At 33.1% G+C, this 25,077-nt stretch overlaps 1 protein-coding gene across 1 annotated transcript in view; it reads left to right on the forward strand.

The window, feature by feature from the left end:
- ZC3H7A (zinc finger CCCH-type containing 7A) overlaps nt 1-25,077 on the forward strand; it is a 62,987-nt gene that overhangs the window by 17,308 nt on the left and 20,602 nt on the right. Inside the window, exons 2-12 of the mRNA XM_051963185.1 lie at nt 8,436-8,537; nt 12,026-12,065; nt 12,807-13,004; nt 14,157-14,315; nt 14,556-14,636; nt 14,730-14,765; nt 15,014-15,047; nt 15,465-15,748; nt 20,175-20,373; nt 21,804-21,868; nt 22,398-22,584. Of these exons, the coding sequence (XP_051819145.1) occupies nt 8,470-8,537; nt 12,026-12,065; nt 12,807-13,004; nt 14,157-14,315; nt 14,556-14,636; nt 14,730-14,765; nt 15,014-15,047; nt 15,465-15,748; nt 20,175-20,373; nt 21,804-21,868; nt 22,398-22,584 (1,351 nt within the window). The 5' untranslated portion in view covers nt 8,436-8,469. The remainder of the gene's footprint in view (nt 1-8,435; nt 8,538-12,025; nt 12,066-12,806; nt 13,005-14,156; nt 14,316-14,555; nt 14,637-14,729; nt 14,766-15,013; nt 15,048-15,464; nt 15,749-20,174; nt 20,374-21,803; nt 21,869-22,397; nt 22,585-25,077) is intronic.

Below are 25,077 nucleotides of genomic sequence, written 5' to 3' on the forward strand. Positions count from 1 at the left end.
CAACTTTTCCCCTTTCCTCCCCATTCCCTCCCCTAAATGGCAGGTAGTCCATATATGTTAAATATAATATAGGTATACATATTTATGCAGTTGTTTTGCTATACAAGAAAAATCAGATTTAGAAAGAAGGTAAAAATAACCTGGGAAGAAAAACAAAAATGCAAGCAAACAATAACAGAAAGAATGGAAATGCTATATTGTGGTTCACACTCATTCCCCAGTGTTCTTTTGCTGGGCATAGCTGGTTTTGTTCATTAAGGATCAATTGGAACTGATTTGGATCCTCTCATTGTTGAAGATAACCATTTCCATCAGAATTGATCCTCATATAGTGTTGTTGAAGTGTATGATGATCTCCTGGTTCTGCTCATTTCACTTAACATCAGTTCATGTAAATCTCTCCAAGCGTCTCTGTATTCATCTTGCTGATCATTTCTTACAGAACAATAATATTCCATAACATTCATACACCACTATTTACCTAGCCATTCTCTAATTGATGGGCATCCATTCAATTTCCAGTTTCTAGCCACTACAAAAAGGGCTGCCACAAACATTTTTGCACATGTGAGACCCTTTCCCTTCTTTAAGATCTCTTTGGGATAGAAGCCCAGTAGAAACATTGCCAGGTCAAAGGATATGAACAGTTTGATAACTTTGTGGGCATAGTTCCAAATTGCTCTCTAAAGTGGTTGGATCCGTTCACAACTCCACCAACAATGTATCAGTGTCTCAGTTTTCCCACATTTCCTCCAACATTCGTAACTAAGCTAAATCTTGAACTACTCTAATAATTAAGTGCATAAGTAAGTGGGTGACAGGATATTGCTGCTTAAAACAATGAGCAGGAACCAGAGACCCTGCTTCTACCAACTTCCACTATCTGTTTTGAAAACCCAGTCATCACAGAACAGATTGGCATCTGGAAGTCATAGAATTACAGCATTGTGGAGACCTGGTGGCCTCGGGTCCATTGCCACATCATGCCCACTTTAAACAGTCCGGACTCGGAATCAGTTGGGACAAAGGGACGAAGGTCTCATCTTCTGGAACTGCTTCAGGCTGACAAGGGGCATATAGCTAGCCCTGCCCAGTGTGGTCCACACTGAAGAGGGAAGACAAGTGATTTGTAGGCCATGGTAGCAGCGTCTGGTGCTAAATGTTAGAATCAGGAATCAGGTGACTTCAGTTTGATCAAGTGGTTGAAATGTCAAGACTCGAGTCGAAGAAGCAACTCTCACAAGTATATGAAAAATACAAGAACTAAATATGAGAAAAAGAGAAAGAATAAACAAAAGTGTATGTAATATGGAGGTTACTAGGGACAGTAACCAGGAACCCCATGTAGAGGAAGATGAGGCTATCATAAATGCCTCTTGTCCAAACAGCTTTTCCTAGGATAAATACCAAAGAATGTTTTCCCAAAATTCTTGCTTTTGTTTCCTCAAAGGAGTAGATGCAATGGTGCCCTTCAGTGAGTTATGATCTCTTCCAGCAAAAATCCTAGTCTTTCAAGGGAAGGCTTTTACCCAGTTAGTCCAGATGTTAGAACAAAACTTAAAGCAGTTTGAAGCCCCAGCATGGAGAAACATGTGCAGGCCCTTTTAAAACAGTCCTTTCAGAATTTACTTGCCTGGGAGCTATATGAGGAAATATAGGAGTCAGGAGTTGGGGAATGGTCAGAAGCAAACAATTAGCAACACGGGCAGCTGTTTCCCTTCACTTGAAGTGAATTGCCCTTCATTTAGGAAACAACAGAAACCTCTCTAGATCCATAGACACCTAGCAGTAATTGTTTTCTCTGCATACTTAATGGGGAATTGTTTGGCTGTCAAAAATCCCCTTTTCCATGTAGCCCTCATGATCATGCAAAACATGAAAAACCCATTTGAAGTCAGAATAAATTTTTGCAAAGTAAGCAAGGGGTCTAGGATAGGGGTCTGTGGATCCTGAACCTAGCCTCACCTTCCATAAACATACAGTGTAAAAAGCTCTAAGCAGATTAGTTTAGCTTTCAGGATCCAAAAAAAATATTCTTAGCTTGATCAGGGCATGCTAAGATTGTCTGCGTCCTCTCTCTGAACAAAAGGGAAAATGGGAGTGGCCCCAAATACTTGGGCAAAGTAGGCCTTCAGACAAAGAAACTAGCCCCAGAAAGCAAACGAGTTAAAGATTTTATAGGAGCAACCAAAGAATTCTCCAGGGCTGGTGTGCAAATCAAAATATCATCTCTATACTTGTACTGTGTCTCATCTTCTACTGGTCACTTGCTTTGATTACAGAAACTTGCTATAAGAGGAAAAATCAGTAACATGATTTAAATAGTATCAAAACTGCTCCTTTAGGCTTGACCCAAGAGCACATATAGGATAAAACATCCTTAACTCAGTTTTACTTCAGGAAATTCCTAATTTTAACAATTCTATCTTAAGCTAGACTCAGGAATAATCAGGTGGGTTCTCATTCAAAGAACACCACTGGGAAATTGAGTCAGAAGGATGCTACCTTCAGCAAAGGCCAAGATCATATTTCTAATTTGTTCCCAGATACTAACTTCCACCTGTAACAATTTCTTCTGAGTAGCTTGTGGCATATTCCTTTCAGATGGTGGATCACTGGCTTGACGATCACAGAGTTATACCTGAATTTAAAACTCCAAATAAATATCAGCTGCAGTCTCCCAAGAGATTTTTATCTCCAATAACAATTCTCATTAATCAAAGCTTCAGATGAATCAGTAAGAGATTCATAACTTATTTTTCATAACTAAGTAATTTTTCATAACTAAGTTCAACAGTAGTTCAACATTACCCAAATCATTTTGCTTTTAAAATGCCCAATACATAGAAAAATTCTAAATTGCATATTGTCCATAACAGAAACATGTTCAAAGGGACAAAGGCAAAAATTATTATTCTCACAGTCCCTTTAAATAGTGGGTGCAATTTTAAGATGGCTCAATACAATCCATTAAAACTCATACAGAATATAGAACATCTTAATTTCACATAAAAGAAGCTTATTGGAATTAACAATTTCTTCATTCTTAAAAAAAAATGTTAAGTCAATTTCTTCCAATTGAGGAGTCCCTATAAACTTTTTTGGAAATAGCCCTATTAACTTATCAAATCAGGTTAAAATTATGCTCTAGGCTTTTGTTATCATATCCCTTAAATAAGAAGAACATTTTGCACTTAGATAAACATTAAATATTTTGCTGCAGACAGATGGACACCTTAGTAGAAATAAAGCATTTTTAGAAAACTCGTGGTTCCAACAAACCTCTTAGAGCAACTATAAACTTGAAAGAGAAAAATAAAACATTCAGTTATTAACACCATGCAAGTGTAGGCTGTTCCTTTAAACAATATAAGCAATTAATGTTTCAACCAGTAAGGGGTAGGGAAGCAAAGAGTTGCAGTTTGTTAAAAAAGCAGTTGCACCACATCTAGTGAGGGGAGGGGGAAATTAGATTGTCACCTGACAATCTAACCTGACAAGATCCTCCTACCCTTCCTCCATTCTACGTGGCATTTCTCCCAACTCCACCATGCTTCCTGACCCCCACTTTTCATCACTAACTTTTTTTAGGGTACCAAGTCTCCCAGGATCCAGCCTGCCAGTCAGACATGCCCCAACTTCATGGGGTGTCTTCTTTCCCCTGGCAAAATGGCAAATTCCACTAGGACTTGGCCTTTCTGTCCAACCTAATTCTTTTCCCCCTCTTTCCAACACACCACTTTGCTCTTTCATCCTTCTTTTTCTGTCTCACACCATCTCTCCCCCTATAACTCATCCCATCTCTCTTTCCTCCCAATTTCAACATACTCTCCCTTTCTTTAACATGCTCCCAAACTAGATACCCTTCTAACTAGATACTCCATTTAAACTATTAATTGCTTTTGCAAATCAATCTCATCACTTGTATTTAGATCACCAGTTTTTTTTTTTTTTAAACTTTAAACTTTGATTCACAACTAATTAACTTTGGACCAAATTTTATAAAACTTAAAATTAGGGGAATACAAACATGACCTCCCCTAAAGTAAGCTACTGGAACTTTGTTTTAATAACCTATATTTTAACTTAAAACCAAATAAAATACAGTTCTAAATTTCCAGTAATTGAAAACTGCTTTTATTATCATATCTCAAATAACAAATTTCCCTAAACTTATTGAGCATCATTTCTTTCTCTTCTTTTGGATCCACGTGTTTCTGCTATAGTCAGGGAATGGGTTAAAGGGGAAGAAAGAGACTCTTTATGTACTTCTTTACATACTATCCTCCTCCAGGAGGCCCCAATTTAATTGAATTGCTTTGGAATCTTGAAATGATCAATTGCCCAATTCCCTAATGATTACTCTCAAAGGCCTTTTCCTGCAGTTCCAACTGAGTTGGAGTCTATAAGAAAGTCAGGTCTTTCTCTTTTTAACAAATTCTAGCTCACAGAACAGACATAACAAGGACACAAACACAGACAAAAATTACATGGAAGAGGACCATTCCTTCCCCATACACAACAGAAATAGTCAATCAAGTACACTTTTCCCCCACTCTGAAGATTTGAGTTGAACTGCTTCCTCTCTACAGAGCATCCAATCTCACAGCCTGATCTCTTGTAATACACATAGTCGACCTCTTGGTGACTTGGCAGATCAAGGCTCAGAAGGAGTTTCCTACCTTCTTGGCCAACCATAGAGCACTACTGTCCTGTGTCATTAACAGAACCTCCTTCCTGGTTCACCCCTTTCAAAGGGCTGCCTAAGGACAGCCCAAGGACATTAACAGACATTGCCCCTGTGGATTATGCTTGCATAAGTTATCTGGCTTACTCTTACCCAGGCTTCCTCATCTTTGGAGGTTTGTGTGCTTCTGTTTGTATCTGAGTGTCTTTCCTAGGCCCATTCTTCACAGAGAGGGAGGCTGAGATTTTGACCTCAAGGACTGTCGGAGAAAACCCAACCTGGCACCTATCTTGAATCAGGATCCCAGCCATCTCCGCAGATCCCGGATGAGCCCCCATAAACTGTGTGGGACAGGTGCTAGACCCCTTTTCCCAAATTAACTAATCAGAAACATCTTCAGGTACAAAGGGAAAACATTTATTTAGTCCTTACAAAGAGACGCCCAGATCCCACCATGTGCTGGTGGAACCTGACCAGCTTTTGGCTTATTGGGATTTAAATAGTAAAAGACTCAAGCTTTTTCATTGGTTTGACTAAAAAGACGTAATCATCCTTGACCAGTGGTCACTAGTGTTGTTTGCTTCCTGTGGATTACATCACTTCCTATTATTTCCTGTGGTTCTGACCTTTAGAGACCATGTGACTTCCTGCAATCTAGGTCCAAGACCTGATCTTCTGGTTCTAGGAATTGTAATTATGTGATTTTGTCTCAACTGAGAAAACTTCATCCAGTCAGTCCCATTCAAAATGATGAAGCACAAAATGAAGAATAACAAAATGAACCAATGCAGTTAGACATATCTAATTATCATAGACCAATATTCCACACATGTCCTACTTCTTCAAGGGAAATAGGGAAGTGTCCTTTTTTTTTTTTTTTTAAACACTTCTTGGGGTTAAGATTATTTAGTATAGGAAGTACAGTTTCATTTTTTTGATTGTTGTTTATACTTAAATCATTGCATGTTTACATTTCCTGGGTCTGCTTACTTTACTGGCTTATCTGTTCCAGCCTCATCACTTTATATATGAACAAATTAAGACTGAGAGCTGAGGTGATTTGCTTATAATCACATTGGTAGTAAGTAGCAGAACTAGGATTTCCACCTATATCGTTTGACTTCCATATCAGTGTTATTCCCGCTGTACCATGTCGCCATGTTTCTTTGAATTCCTCATATTTGTATCTAGTCTCTTATAGAATAACATTATTCCATAAAATCCCTGTACCAAAATTTCTTCATCTGTTATTCAAGCAATACTTTTTTTTTTTTAATTACCACAAAAATGTTGCTCAAAATATTTTGGTACTTAAAAGGCCTCTTCCCCCTTCAGTCTTTAATTTCATTGCCATATTCTCAGTAGTGGAATCTCTTATCAGAAGTTACAGATATTTCAGTCACTTATTCAATAATCATTTATTAAGATTGGCACTATTCTAAGACATGGGGATATAAATACAAGGTAAAAAACAATTTTTCCTTCAAGTAGCTTACATTATAATGAGGAAGAAAACATATATAAAAAGAAGTTGAAAAGGTGAGAGGGAAGTTATTGGGGCAGGGACATGGTCAAAAGTCTGGATATTCCAGAGTGAAGCTTTTGGAAAAAATGAAGATAAGAATATAATGGATTAGGCACTTAATTGTTTTAACAATGGTTGTTTCACATGTGAAGACCCATATGAATTGATGCAGAGTGGAGTGAGCAGATCAGTGAATGCAGTAACAGCAATATTCTAACAATATTCTAACAATCTAACAAAACTATAAATGTGAAAGACTGAGCTATACATTGATCAATACAATGATCCAAAACAGTTCCAAAGAATTTATGATGAAAAATGCTGTCTACTTTCAGCAAGAGAACTAATGAACTCTTAAGTGCAAATTGAAGTACAGTTATCCCTGCAACTTTTTCCATCTTGTTTTCAATATATCATGGGTCAGCATAAGAAATTAATTGGGAATTTCTGGGGAGTTTTGCAGGAGCTGCATTCAAAAGTCAGCAGGCAACACAGAGTTTAGAAACTCAAAAATGCATGAACTATATGTATAGTATTGAATAATATCGAACCAAATTTTACAATAAGGTACAATTCCCTCCCATCCCCATCCCCATTCTTTTGCTCTCTCTCTTCCTTATTATTATTATTTTTTAACATAGCTACTGTGGAAGTATGTTTTGTATAATTTCACATTATAATTAATATGTTGCTTGTCTTCTCAAAGGATGAGGGAGAGGTTAGAGGAAGAAAGAGAATTTGGAATTCAATTTAAAAAAATGCTAAAAACAAATAAAAATTTTTTTTTTGTGGGGGAAAGTATTTTCAGGAAGAATTATCCATTTAGAGAAAAGGGCTATAGGTGTAGAGGCATCTTTCTTAATACTCGGCATAGTTGTATAATCACTTTTTTAAAAAGCCTGATTTCATATTATTTTCCAAAATCATTAGAATTATAGCTTAGTATGTTAGCATGTTTTTTCCCCACAATCTTTCCATCTTTGACCATTTTTTTTTTTTTTTGGTCACCTTTGCTAATTTGCTGGCTGTGAGATGAAATGACTTATTTTAATTTGTATTCATCTTACTAATGATTTGCAATCATCTTTCATGTGATCATTAGCAGTTGGCAATTCATCTTCTGAGAACTCTTTGTTCAAATTCCTTGACCACTTATCTGTTTGGAACTGACTATAGCTAATTTGTAAAACATTAAGCAGCCTTGGAGGACAGTTTATTTGAAAGGCAAGAACCTTATCTTATTTGCTACCATAAAATGATCAAATCCTTTTCTTTCATTTCTTGATTTCACTTCAGTCAATCAACAAACACTTATCATTTATCTACTGTATGCCAGGTACTGAGTATAAGAAATACAAGACTGAATATATAAAACAAAGCAGTTCTTGTTCTTAGGAAACTTACAGTTGAGTCAAGTGAAATAACATGTAAAAAAATATGAGTTTATTTACTAAACAGATATTAGATAAGAGGGGTGGAGGAGACAGTAGCACTCATGTATATTAGTATTCTGGGCTTTTGCTAATCAAGATTAGCAATTCATAATAAACCTTTCCATATTTTTCTGAATTTTATGCATTATTTCTTATAGAATAATTCTATTCCATTATATTCATATACTGCAATTTTTTTTTAGCTATCCCTCAGTCATTTCTAGTTTTTTTTGCTATGAAAAATAGTACTGTGAGAAATATTTTGCCACACTTTGTATTTGTCTGACGTTCACCTCCTTGTTGTATAAACCCAGTAATGGGATCATTGACTCAATTTAGGAACTCTTATTTGTCTAATTCCAGCTTGTTTGGTAGGATGGTTGAACTGGTTCATAATCCTGCTGGTAGTAAATTAGTGTTCTTGAATGAAGGAATGAGAAAGTATTAAAACACTTTATTAAGGCACTGTACTAAGCATTAGAGATACAGATAAAAACACATAAGACAATCTATCTTCAAGTAGCTTACATTCTAACAGGAAAGAACAAAACAAAGTTGTGGTCAATTGGATACACGATTCTGGTTTTGCTAATTTCACTTTCTATCATTTCATTTAGTAGGTTTTTCTATATTACATAGTATTTGTTTCCCTTAAATTATGAGTTGAAACTTGTCACTTTAACTTATTTTTGGTTTTAATACTTTATCCCATAATTTGACTCTGGATAGTTAAATTTATTAATTAAACTCTGATGACCTATGTGATTATATGTATTCATTTTCATTGCAGAGGGTGAATCTAGAAATTGGATGTGCAGGATAACATGTCCAATGTTTCTGAGGACAGAAGAAACAGGCAACAGGATATTAAGAAAGGACTGCAGTTTATACAGTAAGATTTTAAGCCTCAACATTATTTTGAAAGGCAACATATGATACATATGTTATAATTATAGTGCTTCCAATAACATACACTTGTATTTCTTCATAAGAAGTAAAGGTAGGAGCAGCTAGATGGCACAGTGGATAGAGCACCAGCCCTGAAGTCAGGACTCCCTGAGTTCAAATCTGGCCTCAGACACTTAACATTTCCTAGCTGTGTGACTCTGGGCAAGTCACTTAACTCCAATTGCCTCAGCCAAAAAAAAACCCCAAACTGATTAACAAGTTAAAGGTAAAATCTGGTTTTATTCAGTGGCTTCATATTAAAAATGGTCAGTGACTGACGTTTGTAATTTTCTTTTCTTTTTCATCTCTCACTATTATAGGAAATCATAAAACTTAAAAGGCCTTAAAGATCAATTATCATTTAATCCCACCATTTTACAAATAATGAAACTAAAGCCCAGAGAACATTAAATAGCTTCCCTAAGGTTGTACCAGGTAGTAAGTAGCAGAGCAGGATTTGAACGCAGTTCCTCTGATTCTTTAATACATTTTTCTGTACAGTCATTTTCACGACTTTGGTGTCCATATTTATGAACCTCCTAATACTTTGGCTTTATTGTTTCTAAATTCTAGTTATATCTTTCTTTGTTCAAATTTAGTAGAGAATTACTAAAAAAGCTTTGTGTTAGACCTTATTTGTTATCTCTTGGTTTTCCATGCCCTCAAAACTTCTGAATGCTGAATTTCATTAGTCTTAGTCATAGTCTTCTAGTCTACTTTTTCTCTGTTGTGACTGCTACTGAACCTCCTCATCATCTTCATCATGATCAGAATATTTAACTTTTCTCTATTTCTAGATCATCACCCCTATCCTGGTTTTACTTGTTTTCTTACTAAGTTGATTCAATTGTCAGACTTCAAAAGACAAAAGTTGCTTCAGTTCATAGTCCTTTAACACTTTTCCATGTCCTTGTTGCTAATCCCCACATCAGGATAGCCTTCACCATTAGTCCTATCCAGTCCTGCTACCCGACTATTAAAGTTCAACTTCTGAAGAAAGTTACTATGCTGCTATCTTTGCTTACTACAGATTCATGTTTTCCAACTTTATTGGGTCTCTTATTGGGTGTCAGAGCAGTGTTTTTTACCCTATTTATTGCATTCTCTACAGCTACTGTTCCAAACCCCTAACACCAACCTTGGTAATCTTCCTGCCTTTCTGCCCTCTTTTGCTAGGTTACCTTTTCCCCCCATTCTTTAAATAGAGGCACCTTCCAAAACTCTGTCCTTGATGTTTTCTTAACTCTGTACTTTCCTTTGGCAATTTCATCTCTTTTCAAAGCATCAATAATTGCTCCATGCAGATGACTCAGTTCTGTATATAGCTTCATCCCTTTCCTGGTCTTCAGGTGTACATTTCAAACTGTTCTATGACCCTCTATAAATTGATCACGCCTTTTTCTCAAGTCTTCTCTTATTCTTACTTCACTGTTTCTGCTAGTGATCCTTCAGTTCTTCTAGGCAAGCACCCAAAGTCATGAAGTTATCTTTGATTTCTCCTTCACTGTTATGCTCCATATCTAATCAGTTGCCAAGGCTTGTTAATTTTTTTCATGGTGTCATTTGCATCCATCCTCTCCTGGTTTCATCCTTGCTGTTAACACCTTAATTTAGGTGCTCATTACTCTTTGCTCTAGTCTCCCTTTTTCAGTCCTTTTTAAATTTTACAATTGGAGTAATTTTCCAAAAAGGCAGCTCTGATTATGTTGTCTGAAATAATTCATTGGCTTCTCTAGCACTGTTTCATAGATTTGTGAAATCTTAGCATTAGAAGGGATATCAGATGTCTTTAGGTCCATCTTTTATCCAAGATATGAATCCCTTTTAGTGTCTGTCATAAATGGACATATGACCCTGGTTCAGTCACTTTGTTGGTGAAAACTCATTATGTCACAAGGCAGAGAGGGAAAAGAATAAGCCATTATATATAGCACCTACTAAGTTTTTTGTTTTTTTTTTTTTTTTTTTTTTTAACAAACAGCTCATTTCAGAAGGTGCCCTATTCCATTTTTTTTTTTTTTAACAATTGTGGGAAATTCTATTATGCTCAAATTTGCCTTTCTGTAATTTCTGTTCATTGCTCCTAGTTCTGTTCTCTAGTATCACATTTAAATATCTCATTTGTAAATGCTTCACAAATATCCAATTTGATCCTTGGGAGCTAATTGCTATTTTCTCCATTTTATAGTTGAGGATACTGAAGCAGAGGTAAAGTGGGCTTGCGCAGGGTCACATAGCTAGTAAGTTATCTGAAGCTGAATTGACCAAATGTTTTGAACTCAGTCCTTCCTGATTCTAGGCTCTCCGCTCTATCTATGGTACCATCTAATGTTTTCAATAATAAATGCCTTTGTTATAAGTACTAACTACTTAGTTTGGAATTAAAGACTCTCTGTGTTCTGGATTCCATCCTATATTTCCAGACTTATTTCACATTATATTTCACATATGCAGTTCTCTAGACAAAATGGATCATTAGCCATTGCCCAAACTTGTCTTGTCTTCTCCTTTCTTTCTATTTTTGCTTAAATTGTCTGTCACCTAGTATTCTAACTTATGTCATATTTTATTTATGTGTATGAAACTTACCCATCTGAATTGTAAAGAACTTGAGGGCAAGAAGTATATCTTTTTTATTAAAATGTCTTGCATGTGGTAGATGCTTAATATCTTGAATTGGGTCTGTACATTTATTAATTCTACTTTTAGACATCATTGTTCTTTCCATTATTTAGTTTCTGTAATCTTGTGTCAGTTTTAAATTGAAGTAGGTCTTTCTCTATTTTAGTCGTTAGTGTTTGTTTTTTTTTTTTTTTGTATTTTCTAAAACACTGGATTGAAGAATGTAAATATGCTCTAGTAACTCATAAAAACGGTTTTACTGATGAAGCTGTAATGAAGAAATTGCTTTTGAAGATATTTTCATTTATTTTCTTTTCACTTACTAGATCATAAGGCTTACATTCACATAATGATATTTGTCAAAACATACGCAGTTGATTTATCCTTTGAAAGCAGCCAGATGAATAGACCATTGTTAATGTAATGAATAATGGACTGACTGACTGTTACTTGGAGTCTTCTAAAGTTAAAATCTCAGACATAGAAATAATTTAAAAACCTGTTGCTACCAAACATTGGATCAAATAAATGTATGATTTTATGCTGTTAATAATTTTTTTTTTTACATTTAAAACTGGCTTTTTAATAATTGCTTCTGGTGTAATTTGAGATATACAAATTCTATGTTTTTAGAATCTTTGTCAATAGGTATGAAATGTGAATGGTGATTGAAAAATTAGCATAATTATATTCTTAACATAGAAATAAATGTAGTAACTTTGGTGTGAAATTTAAGAATAGCAAAATAAATGCTAGAACAGACTGGTAATGAAACCTGTGGGGAAATTAATTTTTGTTTCTCATTCTTAGGTCACCTTTGCCATACCGAGGAACACAAGAACAGTATGAGGTAATAGATGCTTTAAAGCTTTAAAGTTTCATTACTTTATACTTCATTGTTGATGTGTGGAGATAAAATACCAAATACTTTTTATATTCCTATATTTACTTTTTTCTAATGTGTTATTTCTTTTTATGAAATCTTTGGAAACTAATTTAAAGATTATCACATTTACCATTTTAGTAAGACAAATGTAACAGCATTTTAAAATACCTTTTTCGAAGTAGGGAAATATATTTTTTCCTTGTTTTATTCAGATATAAACTGAGAGGTAAGTTGAAAATATCAAGGAAGGGAATTTCACAGTTAGAAAAAGAAGAAAACAGTGATATAAGGGAGTTCAGTCTACATACATATTTCTGGTCCAAATATGGATTTTAAAATTTTTAAGTTTTTTTGATCTTTTAAGTGCCATGTAGTTTTTAACTATAGAAGTTTTTCATAATAGTGTATTTATATTAGTAGACTCTTAGGGCTCATTGCTAAAACAATGATAATTCATTTCTAATTTATTCACTTTGCAAGTTTGAGAGTAGAAATTGTAGAAATTGAGTGACCAAAGTCACTTATAGTCTCACTGAAAGCCAGATTTCCTTGTCCATATTGTGATCAATAATTTACCCAATCTTGATATCTTTGATTGTTAATAAAGTTCCTATAATATATTTTGTATAAATAATCGATTTCATCAAGGCCCCTAAAATGTTAGTCATAACATAATTTTGCCATTTAAAATTTTCTCTTTTTTAGGTGTTTTTATGGACACTTATAAAAAATCTCTTTAATGAAGGAAATGATATATATCAAGATTGTGACTGGAATGGCTCATTAAGTCAGTATACAGAAGCTTTAAACATAGCTGATTATGCAAGATCAGAAGAAATTGCAATTTCTAATGAAATATTAGAAAAACTGCATATAAATCGTATTGCATGTTATTCAAATATGGTAAGTTGTTGAATTTTTTAAGGTGAGGAAAAACACATCCTGTGGAAAGCTGATACAGTATAAAATACTTTCAGAAGTAATACAGGAGGTATCAAAAGTAAGCCAATTTCTTCTCCTTTCCTTGTTTACTCTCTTCTCAAGCCAATCATTCTTGCTTTTGTAGGTAAACAAAAAAAAAAGTTTTCGCCTAATGTTGAAAGATTTTCTATTATAAATGTCTCTTAACTATTAATTTCACCCTAGAAATGGCCCATATGAAAGGATTCTAAGGATGTATATGTATGGGGAGAAACATTATGGGAACATGTTCCTTGTTAAGCATTGATTTTTGTTTTATTAAGTCTTGTAAAATGTCACCAATTTGATATATAACATCCTTTGTGTTTTTAAAATTAAATAAATCATTGTTTAACTAGTTCTGTTATACAGTGTAGAATGTTAGACTTGTAATAAGGAATATATAAGTATGAATCTATCTGTGTGTGACCGTCAGCAAGTCATTAAACTTGTTTCCATTTCCTTCTCAGTAAAATAGGATTAATAATAGCCTCTCTCTAAGAGGGTTGTTTTGGGAATCATGTGAAACAATATATCTATGTAAAGCAATTTTCAAATCTTAAAGTAATATAACTAAACCATGAATTTTATAAATCAATATGACTTTATATTCTGGTCTTAATAGACATTGATTGGTAGATGAAAGATATTTAGTATAATGGAAAAAGCACTAGATTAGAACCTAAAAATGATATTAAAATTCTTCTATCTCTCTGATTTTTGCAAAGTGCCTTTACCTTCTTGGCCCTTAGTTTGCTCATTTATAAGTTGTGAGAAAGTTGGCTTTTTATTCCTTCCAGCTCCAAATCTATGATTCTTTATTTGGTAGTGAAATATATACATAATACTTTTCTTGACTTCATAAATAGATCAGCAAGTGAATCAATCATATTTGTTCTTTGTTTTGATATTCAGTCCTTTCAAAGAATAGAAAATAACTTTGAAGGAAAATAATCTTGTAGAAGATTCAGATATTTTTAAAATGTAAATGGCTTTTTAAGGCTTAATAATTTAGCATTTTTTAAGTTTTATGTTTTGGCATTATATAGAAGTTCATTGTTAATTTTAAATGCTCTTTTTTATCTTGTCATTTAGGGATTGAATGATAAAGTTCTAGAAGACTGTGATAAAGTTTTAAGTTTAAATCTTAACAACTGTAGAGCTCTCTATCGGAAAGCTAAAGCCTTAAGTGATTTAGGAAGATATAAAGAAGCTTATGATGCAATAGCAAAATGTTCCTTGGCAGTACCTCAGGTATGGAATTCAAAAGAAGTTTTTTTTAAATATTAGAAAGATTCATTTCTCATAAAACCATTTGTCATACTAAGACTACTTAAATAATTTAACTGTTAAGAGTTCATCTAGTTTTAGTTGGTTTATAAGGATTTAAAAAAACATTGCTGGAAAATGATTTCCAGTTTTTCATGTTTCTCAAAATCTTATATTGTTTCCACTCCTTCCTTTCTTTTCTCAGTTTAATTCTTGTCTTTTCAGGATGAGTGTGTAATAAAATTAACTCAAGAACTAGCCCAGAAATTAGGATTTAAAATAAGAAAAGCGTATGTCAGAGCAAAGGTAATGTAAGGCTTCTACTTTTAATATCTTGGTTTTTATTTTGGAACTTTAAATCGATTTTGTTTTAAATGTAGTATATTTAATTTATTTCAGTTCTCAAATTCAGTTCCGGGGGAAGTAGCAACAAAGGTAAAGTTAAAGCTTATTCCAAAAATTAAATGATAAAATTTTCCTTTAATTTGAAATAAGCAATTAATATTTTCACCTGTAATATTTTGTCTTTTTTAAAATAACATCTTATTCCACAATTTTATTTTCTAAATTGTTTTCCTATAACTAATTCATTAAATAATGCCCAGTATCATATGTAGAAAATAGTTTAAGTAACAAATGAATACTTTTAAAAATATTAACATAATGTTTGCTTTATTTTTCAGGGTTTAAAGAGCTCTATAGAAGACATAGAGTTAGGTAAGCTTTGAGCTATTATACCAAACTAAAAGAAAATATAAAATTTACAAGTTATATTTATTATAAAGTATTATCAAATTAAATATCTGTATTTATTCATATATAAATGCCATAAATAAATTATATTTATTTTAGGTGTTCTAGTCAACTCTGGTCTAGTAGGACTGACCCTCCTTTTAGTGGTTGTATTAGCAAACACTTAATATGGCCAACAGTTTGTTCATCCACAAGTGAAATAATCAATCTTTGAATGATTAAAAATCATCTTTTTAATTATGCTTTTTCCCCTTGTTATTCCATTTGTCTTCTGGCAGTTGTCTATTAGGATGAATGGTATATAATATTAGGAATATTTATTAAGAAACAGAAAATGAGATGAAATTAAAAAAAAAAAAAACTTCCATTCTTTTATTATAGATTTGTCAGATCCAAAGCAAGAAGCTGCTCCTGTTATTTCTCTTCTCCCTCCTGACTTTGCTCCTGAATTATCAAATGAATTAGCTTCACTTCCTATTACATCTTTAACTCCTGTTTTACCATTACAAATGGAAAAGAGTCCTCTGCCTTCTGCCATGTTGGCAAATGGGGGAAAGATTTCCTTTACTTTGCCTGAAGCATACTTAGATGATGGAGATATTGTCCTTGGTGATGAAATAGATGAACTACTTGATTCTGCACCAGAAGCTGATGAAACTGTTTTGGTAAATTTTAAAATTTTGCTTACTTTGTTTCTTTAAAGGGAGGATTAGCGACATTTTTTTGGTAATACAAATTAGCAAAAATCTGTACATTGTAGCTTAAGCTTTAGGTTTCTTTATCTTTAAAATTACTTCTCTTTAATAATAACATCTGGATAATTTCAGTATTTTTAGACTTTTGCAAAAGCCACATTACCTATTGTAATCATGTTTTCAAGCCATGTGATGTTTGATGGGGGTCTACTGGTGGAAAGGTAAGGATCAAAACAACATGAATATCACTGAAAACACAAATTGATCTTGTCATTACCCATGACTATTGTACTTCCATGTTCAAAAAATGTAATTCTTTTATCTCATTAAAATCTTTGCCTTAAAATATCTCATCATGTTCTTCAGATTTACTGTTGATTTTTTAATCCTTCTATCCCTTAAGTCTTTCTTAGACTATCATCTCTTTACTGATTACACTCTCTTCTTTCTCCATATCAACCTCTTGATGAATCATTTTAACTCTATAGTATCCTTTACTTAGAATGACTAGATTGACTTTAAATATATTAACATAATCTCACCTGGGCTCTCAGTGCAACAAGGACATTCTTTTAGACTTCCTTGATCAGTTTGCTATCATAATTCACTTATGATAGCTCTTCCAAACATTGTTATCTCTCCTTATTACTATCCATATCATGTCCTTTATCTGCCTTCTCAAGTGAGGAACTCATCTCATACTTTACTTCCTTACATTACATTACTCATCTTCATCCTGGTCTCACATGAAAAGGAAAGGTGGCTCTTTTCTTTGCCAGTGTTCTAAACTGTCTAGGCAGGTAGATGGCAGAATAGATAAAATACTGATCAGGAAGACCTAAGTGCAAATGCAGTCTCCAGCACTTAGTAACTGTGTGATTCTTGGCAAGTCATATGATTTCTTTTGATCTATGTAAAATGTTTATCTCCCAGAATTGTTGTGAGATTAGTATAAAACACTTTGCTAAATCTTCATCCAACTGATGTTTACTAACTAACCTCTAATTCCTTGAGGTTCTGTCCTGGTATCCATGAACTAGTTTTTAAAAAATACTTTTGATTTCAATATAATAGATTTATTTTGTAATCCTATGTATTTTATCTAAAATACATCTAAAAATATCATTTTGAGAAGGGGTCCATAGATTTTATTAGACTATCACAGATTCCATGACAGAAAAAAAGGTTAAGAATTCTTTTTCATTAGTGATCTTGTTGACTCCTGTGAGTTCAGTGAGTATCTTTATATGAATTTCCTTTAGCTATATATATATGTCTTGTTGACTCCTGTGAGTTCAGTGAATATCTTTATATGAATTTCCTTTAGCTATATATATATATATATATATCCAGCCCTGTTCTCTCTTGAGCTAGTCTTGCATTACTACCTGCTTTTTGCACTTTTTTTTTTCTTGCCAAGACAGTTGAGGTTAAATGACTTGCCCAGGGTCACACAGCTAGAAAGTGTTAAGTTCTGAAGCCGGATATGAACCCAGGTCCTCCTGACTTATGGGCTGGTGTTCTATCCACTAGGCTACCTAGCTGCCGCCTTTTTGCACATTTTTTTTGAACTTTAGGAAATCTTGTTGCCTTCTTAAACTTGCCGTATCCTAAACAATTTAATTTTCTCCCTAATTTTCTCCTCTTCACAGCTTATCTTTTAATTGTGAGGGTAAAACCATTCTCATTCTCAGTTTTTGACTTACATGGCTTCCACATGTCTAATCATTTAATTATCATTTGTACTTTTACAACATTTTTTATATATGACCCATTCTCTCCACTGAATAGCCATCATTCTGATTCAGGTGCTTATCACTCCATTTAAGTCTCTCCCCATTCCAGTTTATCTTTCACTCAGCTGCTGTGCTGATCTTCTTAAAATGCAAGTCTGATCATGTCTCCATTACTCCCTCATTCATAACTCTAGTAGATCTTATTTCTAAGATCAGATATAAAATTCATTGCTTAGCATTTAAAGTCTTCGTATTCCTTGAATATGACACTTTATTTGCTGATTCCAAGTGTTTTCACTCATTCTCCTTCATGTCTACAATGTCCTCTGTACTCATTTTAATCTCCTGGTTTTTTTTCTGGCTTTTTTCAAGACTAAACTAAACTACTGATTTCTGCAAGAAGCCTTTCTTCACTGCTAACACCTTCCTGCTGGAATTAACTTTGATTTAGATTGTACAAATTATGTTTGCATATAGTAATTTATATATAGTCTCCCCATTAGAATGTGAGTGCTTTGAAGATAGGGACTTCATTCTTGTTTTCTTATATTTCTAGTGCTTGGATCATAGCTTAGGAAATATTTAACAAAAAACTGTTGCTCATCACAAACTAGGCAGGCAAATAGTTCTTATTTCCAGAGTTCATAGTCTTATATTTGTCCATATTATCTCATCTGCATTTATTTTTCAAATGAGCAAAGCTTTCTTAAGTCTCTCACATATATTAGGATTAAAATCCATGTGTGTTAGAGAAGGATGCCATGGAGGCTGTAGACAACAAAAGGAAAAACATTGGGTCTCTTGAGAAAGAGAGTTTTAAAGGCCTTGTTTAGGGGATGGCACGTTACTTAGAATATAATTCTAATGTCTAGAGTTACAGGAATTTTATCTAGAATCTCCACATAAAGCATATACATATACATATATATAAAGCATTTACAACTAAATCCATCTGAATGGGTATGTTCCTGAAATGCTGCTTCTTTACATCACAGAGTTTGATACTGCATGTTGTTAGTATTTATGTATCCCTATGGGCCTTCTTCAACTCCATAAAACTATTCCCATAAGACTTTTTTCTGCACATGAACACTTCGGGGATATATAAATAACCCTACATAAATATTGTTGTTAATACAGACAAAAATGAACTTAACTTTTGGACAAAATAACATTTGCATTCCATTAGATATTAACACAAATCTTCTTGTATCTTACCTATAAATTTAATGATATTTTAAATCAAATTAAAAAAAAATCTCAAACTGGGCAGTGTGATCTCTCGTTCTTGGTCTTTGATTTAAGCATTGTAGCATGTACCCTTAATCTAATGACTTGTCTAAATGTTATCCTTTTCATGTAAAAAATTATATTCTATAAATTATATGTAAGCACATAAATATAATAATATTGGTAATTCCCTTTGAATCCTTTTCTGATCTTCTTGGATAAAGTATCTCAGAATATTCTTGTGGAGAAAATCGAGATAAATGAATTAGACAATAGTGCAATTAGACATACTCAACTGGTTAAATGACAGCACTCAAAAAATAATTGTTAATGATTCAGTGTCATTGTGACAATAGGTCTTCATTGGAATGCCTTAAGGATCTGTGCTTGACTTTGTTCTGTTTTGCATTTTTATTGATTACTTAAATGAAGTTTGCAGATGACAGAAAGTTGGATGAGATAGTAAACATATTGGATAAGAATCAGAATCCAAAAAATGTCTTGGCATCAGGTGGAATTTAAGAAGATAAAATTAAATTATGGATAAATGTGGAATCTTGCAATTGGGTATAAAAAAAAATTCACACAAAGTAGGGAAGGCATTGATAGATAACAATTAAATATTTGGGATTTTATGACCTGCAAACTCTGTGAATCAGCAGTATTATGTGGCAACCAAAAAAGTTAAAGTGATCTTCCTATATTGCAGTAGGTAACTCAGGTTTTAGAAATCGGAAGATAATGTCATTGTACTTTGGCCTCGTTATGATTAGTTCTGGCTTCAACAGTTTTAGAAAAACATTGATTAACTATATGTATGTATAGTTTAGTATTATAGAATTGTCATGTGTCTTGCTCAATTTTTTATTTTTTGCTTCACATTATTCTACACATACCCCCAAATTTCTTGATATTTCTCAATTGTCATGCTTAATAGAGATATAGAACTCCATTATATCCATCTTCCACAGTTCAGTCATTTCCTTACTGTTGTGTAGGAAACAAACAGGCTACACATTAACAACTTTTCTGTTTAGATAAAACAACTTTAAGCAGACTTTCATTTATAATTATATCCCTGGGATGTTTCTTATAGTGAGATTAGTGGTACAAATATGTGATCAATTTGGTAACTCTTGTTCTTTTACCAGGTTGATGAAAGTCAGTGCAATCTTTTTGTAGAGCAATGTATGGCATCTGATTCTCTCATAACCTTGCCACCATTGAGTTTTGTTATTTTTATTTGTTTTTGTCAATTTTATTGGTATAAAGTATTATTTCCATGATAATTTAAATGTGCATTTCTTTCTTTTTGTGAAGGTGAACACTTTTATGTGTTGTATATCATATTTCAAATAGTTAAGTCTTAAATATTTTTCTTTGTAGATACTTTGTAAAAATACTTTTTTTCTTTTGGTTTTCTTCTTTAGACAGCCACAGTAGTCAGAGGATCCATTCCAACGTCTAGTGTTACTCCTAGTATACCTTTTTCTGCACCTTTATTAGGAACGTGTGCAGGGTATGTTCCTGCATCTTCCTTTTCAGAAATATATCCACAGCCTTTGACTTCATCATTGGAAGATTTTTGTTCTTCTTTAAATACATTTTCAATGACTGATTCCAAAAGAGGTAAACAAAGAGTCATATTTGAAATATTTCAAATTTATTTTTGAAACAATAAAATTGTTGTTTGGTAGCTTTTTAAAAAAACAATTTTCCTCCTGATAATAGATAGTAGGAAGGCTTTATTATTCAATTTTAAAGTATAGAAACATAGATTTAAATTTAAATTAAAAAAAATTTTTTTGAAAAAATATTTTTGCTTGAAATACTAATTTTTAATTGTAGTCACCAGAATTAAGTTATTGTCTTGCCAATATTTTGTTTTTGTCTTTTCTGCCTCATTTCTCCAGAACATTGTATTCTGAAAAGTGAATACAATATAAAAGTGGTTTAATAATTTACATATAATGATTTGAATTAATCCCTACAATGACTAATTTTACATTTATTAAAAAAAAAAAAGGAGTGAGGCAAATAAACTCTAGAAAAATCAGAGTAAAAGAAAAGAAATAAAGGTCTATTTCACTTGATGAAGAGAGAAAAATTTGAAAGCTTTTTTGGTATTGTGTTGAGAAAAACTCAATTTTTAGATTTTTTCCCTTCAAACAAAACACTTTAGTGAGTTATATAAATATCTACATGTACTATAGCCAATTTTATAAGTTGCCATATTAGATTACTACATTAGATATCAGTAGTAGAGAGAAAAACTTATTAAATGAAAACAGTATATTTTAGGTTTCATTTGTATCTAGCCAGAAACCATGGAATTAGCTACTGTATTTTAGCTACTGTATTGGGAATTAGCTGTTTGTATTTTCAAGGGCCCAGTTAGTATTGATTCTGACTGGGATTGTATAAATTTAGAATTTAGAACTGGAAGGAACCTTAATGATCATCTATCTAGTCCTCTTATTTTATAGAAGAAACCAAGTGGATTCCTTAAAAAAAAAAAAAAAAAAAAAACTGAATTATACTAATGTTTTTATTTACATAGATACATGGCAAAATTTAAATAACCAGGTAGATCTTGGAGAAGGGAGAAAGAAACTAGGGCTTCACTGTTAATAAGAGAAAAAAAAGGAAAACAACTATGAACTTTATGCATTGTCATAAAATACTTTCATGCTTAATGACTTATAGAGAGGTCCTTTTGTACTTTCCACTTTTGCCATTTGAGGGTTGTAGTTCTTGGTGATATATCTAGTACATCCTGTAGTTTTTGAAAATATGTCAAATACATCTGGAAATTGCTACTCATTCAAAAATTATTGGCATGATTTGCACATGATTGGGTTCTAGAAGAAAGGCTATATCCATTAAAACCAGAAGGTTTAATAATTTAGAAACCTGTAAAATTCAGTATGCCTTGGAATTGAGTTATAAGAAGGCAATTGTGAAAAGAGATACCTGCACTGAGTTACTAGATCACTGTGTTCTAATTGCATGTTAGGAATAAAAAAGTTCATTGAAGCTTTTTTTATTGTTATTTTTAGATCTGCCCACATCAACATCTAGAGAGGGAGCACTGCTTAACAACAATAATTCTTCCATTTTACTAGTAAGTGCCTTTTATAAATGTGTTTATTGTAGAAGAATAGAAGGAGCTTAAATACTTGAATAAGCTTTTAAACACACTGGAGTTTGTTTATGGTGTGGACAATAATGTTAAAATAACTTTCTTTGGGAATTTTTGTAGTAAACCCTTCAAACGTAGGATATGCCTATCTATCATAACTGAATTATGTACTTTACTAGACATTGTTTAAACATAAACTTTAAAATACATTAAGATTTTGTTATTGATATAAAATTTATTTTATTTTAAAGAGAGAATGCAAAAATTAAATGAAATAATTGTTCTTTAAAAAGAAACCAAAAAACCCTAAACCCCTAGAAATGAGAGTTTGAAGTCTAATTTTATACATTTAAGAGGCTAAGTAGTATGCCCCTTAAAAAAAAGTTAAAGCATGAAGCATTAACAAATGCACTATTTATAGGGAATTTGTTTTATTTTGGTGTTTTTTGCAGTGATATTGAAACTATAAGTTGGTGACAACATATCCTTAAATCCCTTATTTCTGTCACAGATGAATGGACCAGCTAGTTTGTTTGCTTCTGAGAGTTTCCTGGGAATTTCAAGTCAACCTAGAAATGATTTTGGTAATGTTTTTAGTAGTGGGTCTCCTAAAGTATCTTCAACTGTAGCTGGAAGAAATCCACTTGAAGGAACTCATGAATTACGGCAAGCGTGTCAGCTCTGTTTTTTAAAATCAGGTAAGGATCAGACTATGGAAGAAATTGTATTTTCTTGGGTAAATTAAGACTTGCTGTTGAAAACTGAGTTGATTTGATAAACACATAGTAAAAAGCACTGAAATGCTTTCTCCATAGTTAATAGTGACCTTTTAATTTGTCAATCCTCATTCTACTTGACCTCCTTGTCCTTTGACACTATTGCTCACTCTTTTTTTGGGGGGGGGGGCTACTCTGTTTTTCTTGATACTTTTATCTTTAAATTTTTTTTTTTTGGGGGGGGGGATACTACTCTGTCCTGGTCCTCTTCCTACCTATCAAACTTTCTTCTTAGTTTCTTTTGCTTGATTTTCATCCAGGTCAGGATCTCTAATACTAATCCCAAATGGTTCTGTCATGGATCCTCTTCTTCTTTTATACCATTTCATTTGGTAATCTCATCAATTCCTGTGAACTTAATTCATCTTTATGGAGATGATTCTCAGATCTACTTTTCTTGCCCCAGTCTCTATTGACCTCCATTTTAGAGTCTCCAAACTGCCTTTCAGACATCTCAAGCTGGATATTCAGTACACATCTTAAATTCAACTTGTCCAAAGCAGAGATCATTATCTTTTCTTCTATCCTTTCTAACTTCCCTATTACAAAAGAGGACAACACCATTCTTAAAGTCTCAGGCTGGCAACCTGGTTGTCATCATTGACTCCTCATTATCTCTCCCTGTTTCCACTCTTTTGTAAAGGCTTATTGATTTTATCTTTTCAACATCTCTTAACTGTGCCCCTTTCTCTCTTGTGACATTGCTATCACTCCATTTGATGCTACTGCTATGTCTGCTGTTCAAGTCTTTCTCCCCCCATTCCAGTACATCCTCCATTCAACTACCAAAATGATTTTCCTAAAGTGTAGGTTCACCTGCTCACTGGCTCCAATAGCTCTTCTTGCCTCTAGGGTCAAGTACAAAATCCTTTCTTTGGCATTCAAAACTCTTTTTAATGTAGCCTCCCATCTACCTTTTCATTCTTCCTATACCGTAGCCACAAACTTTTCAGTCCAGTGATACTGCCTTTTTTGCTGTTTCATGAAGAAGACATATATCATTTTCTGCTCTGAGCATTTTTGATGGCTGTCTCCCATGCCTACAATGCTTTCCTTTCTCAACTCATTCTCCTGGTTTCCCTGGCTTTTTTCCAAGCCCCAACTAAAATCCCATGTTTTACAGGAAACTTTGTCTACTGCTTTTCAATTCTAATGCTTTTCCTTGGTTAATTTTCTGCTTTTTCTGAACATGAGTGGAGGGACTGTCTTTTACCTCTATTTGTATCCTGAACCCTTAGCTAATAAATGTTTATTGATTGACTGAAGAATAATTTGTAATAACCAGTAATTTTTGCATGCCATATGCTTATTGTGTTTTTTCCAATCAATTCTAGTTAGGCTTTTTGACTGAAACAACCATTATTTACTTTCATCTTTAAGTCTTCTTTACTTTGGTTTTTTTTGTTTTAATCTGAGTTTGAGATGCTAGTTGTGAAAATTACTGTTTTTATTTGCTTTTATATATATATATATATATGTATGTATATATATATGTATGTATGCATATATATACATACATATATATATATATATTTGTTTAGGCATTGACAAAATATCTCTTATTTTGAAATTCTTTTTATTTTTGATATATCCAATATTTGTTAAGTTCATCATGTCTAGCATGATAGAGATTTTAGGGAGGAAATAACAAAAGTAAAGCAGTCCTTACTCCTAAAGAGCTTATATTCTCTCAGGAGAAGTGTGTGTGTGTGTGTGTGTGTGTGTGTGTGTGTGTGTGTGTGTGTGTGTGTTCAAAATATTTACAAATAAAAGGTAATTTGGAACCTGTGATCAGGAAAAGCTTCGTGTAAAAGGAAACACTTGAGCTGAAAGTTGAAGAAAGTTAGGGATCTTAAGAGTTGGAAGTGAGGAAGGAGTGTATTCCAGATTTGGAAGAAAGACTGTACTACGTCAGATATGGGGGGTGTATTGGTGTTTGTAGTGAAGTTCAGAAAAGGTAATGATAACTAGAGCAAGGCTGGAAACAGGTTGAGGCAAGGTTGTGAATATCTTTAAATACCAAACAGGGGACTTTATATTTGACACAAAAGGCAATAGGGAGCTATTTGGTTTGGTTTATTATCAGTCATATGGTTATTCCAAAACTTTAAGGAGTTCACTTCAGTAGCTCTTTAGAAGATGAATTAGAGTTCAACAGACATAAAGAAGAGAGACCACTTAGGAAACTATCACAATAGTGATGAGGTGTGGTAATCTATGTGTGTACAGAAAAGGGGAATGGATCCAAGAGATGCTGTGTGGGTAGAAACAAAAGTATTTGGGAGCTCATTGTACATATACAGTGAGAAATTGAAGATAATGTCACGATTGTGAGTTTGGGTGACTAGAAAGATAGAAGATAGAAATAGTGAAATTTAGAAGGTAGTACAATTTGCGGAAATATTTGAGTTGTTT

The sequence above is a fragment of the Antechinus flavipes genome, chromosome 1 (genome assembly GCF_016432865.1).
Source record: "Antechinus flavipes isolate AdamAnt ecotype Samford, QLD, Australia chromosome 1, AdamAnt_v2, whole genome shotgun sequence".
NCBI lineage: Eukaryota > Metazoa > Chordata > Mammalia > Dasyuromorphia > Dasyuridae > Antechinus > Antechinus flavipes.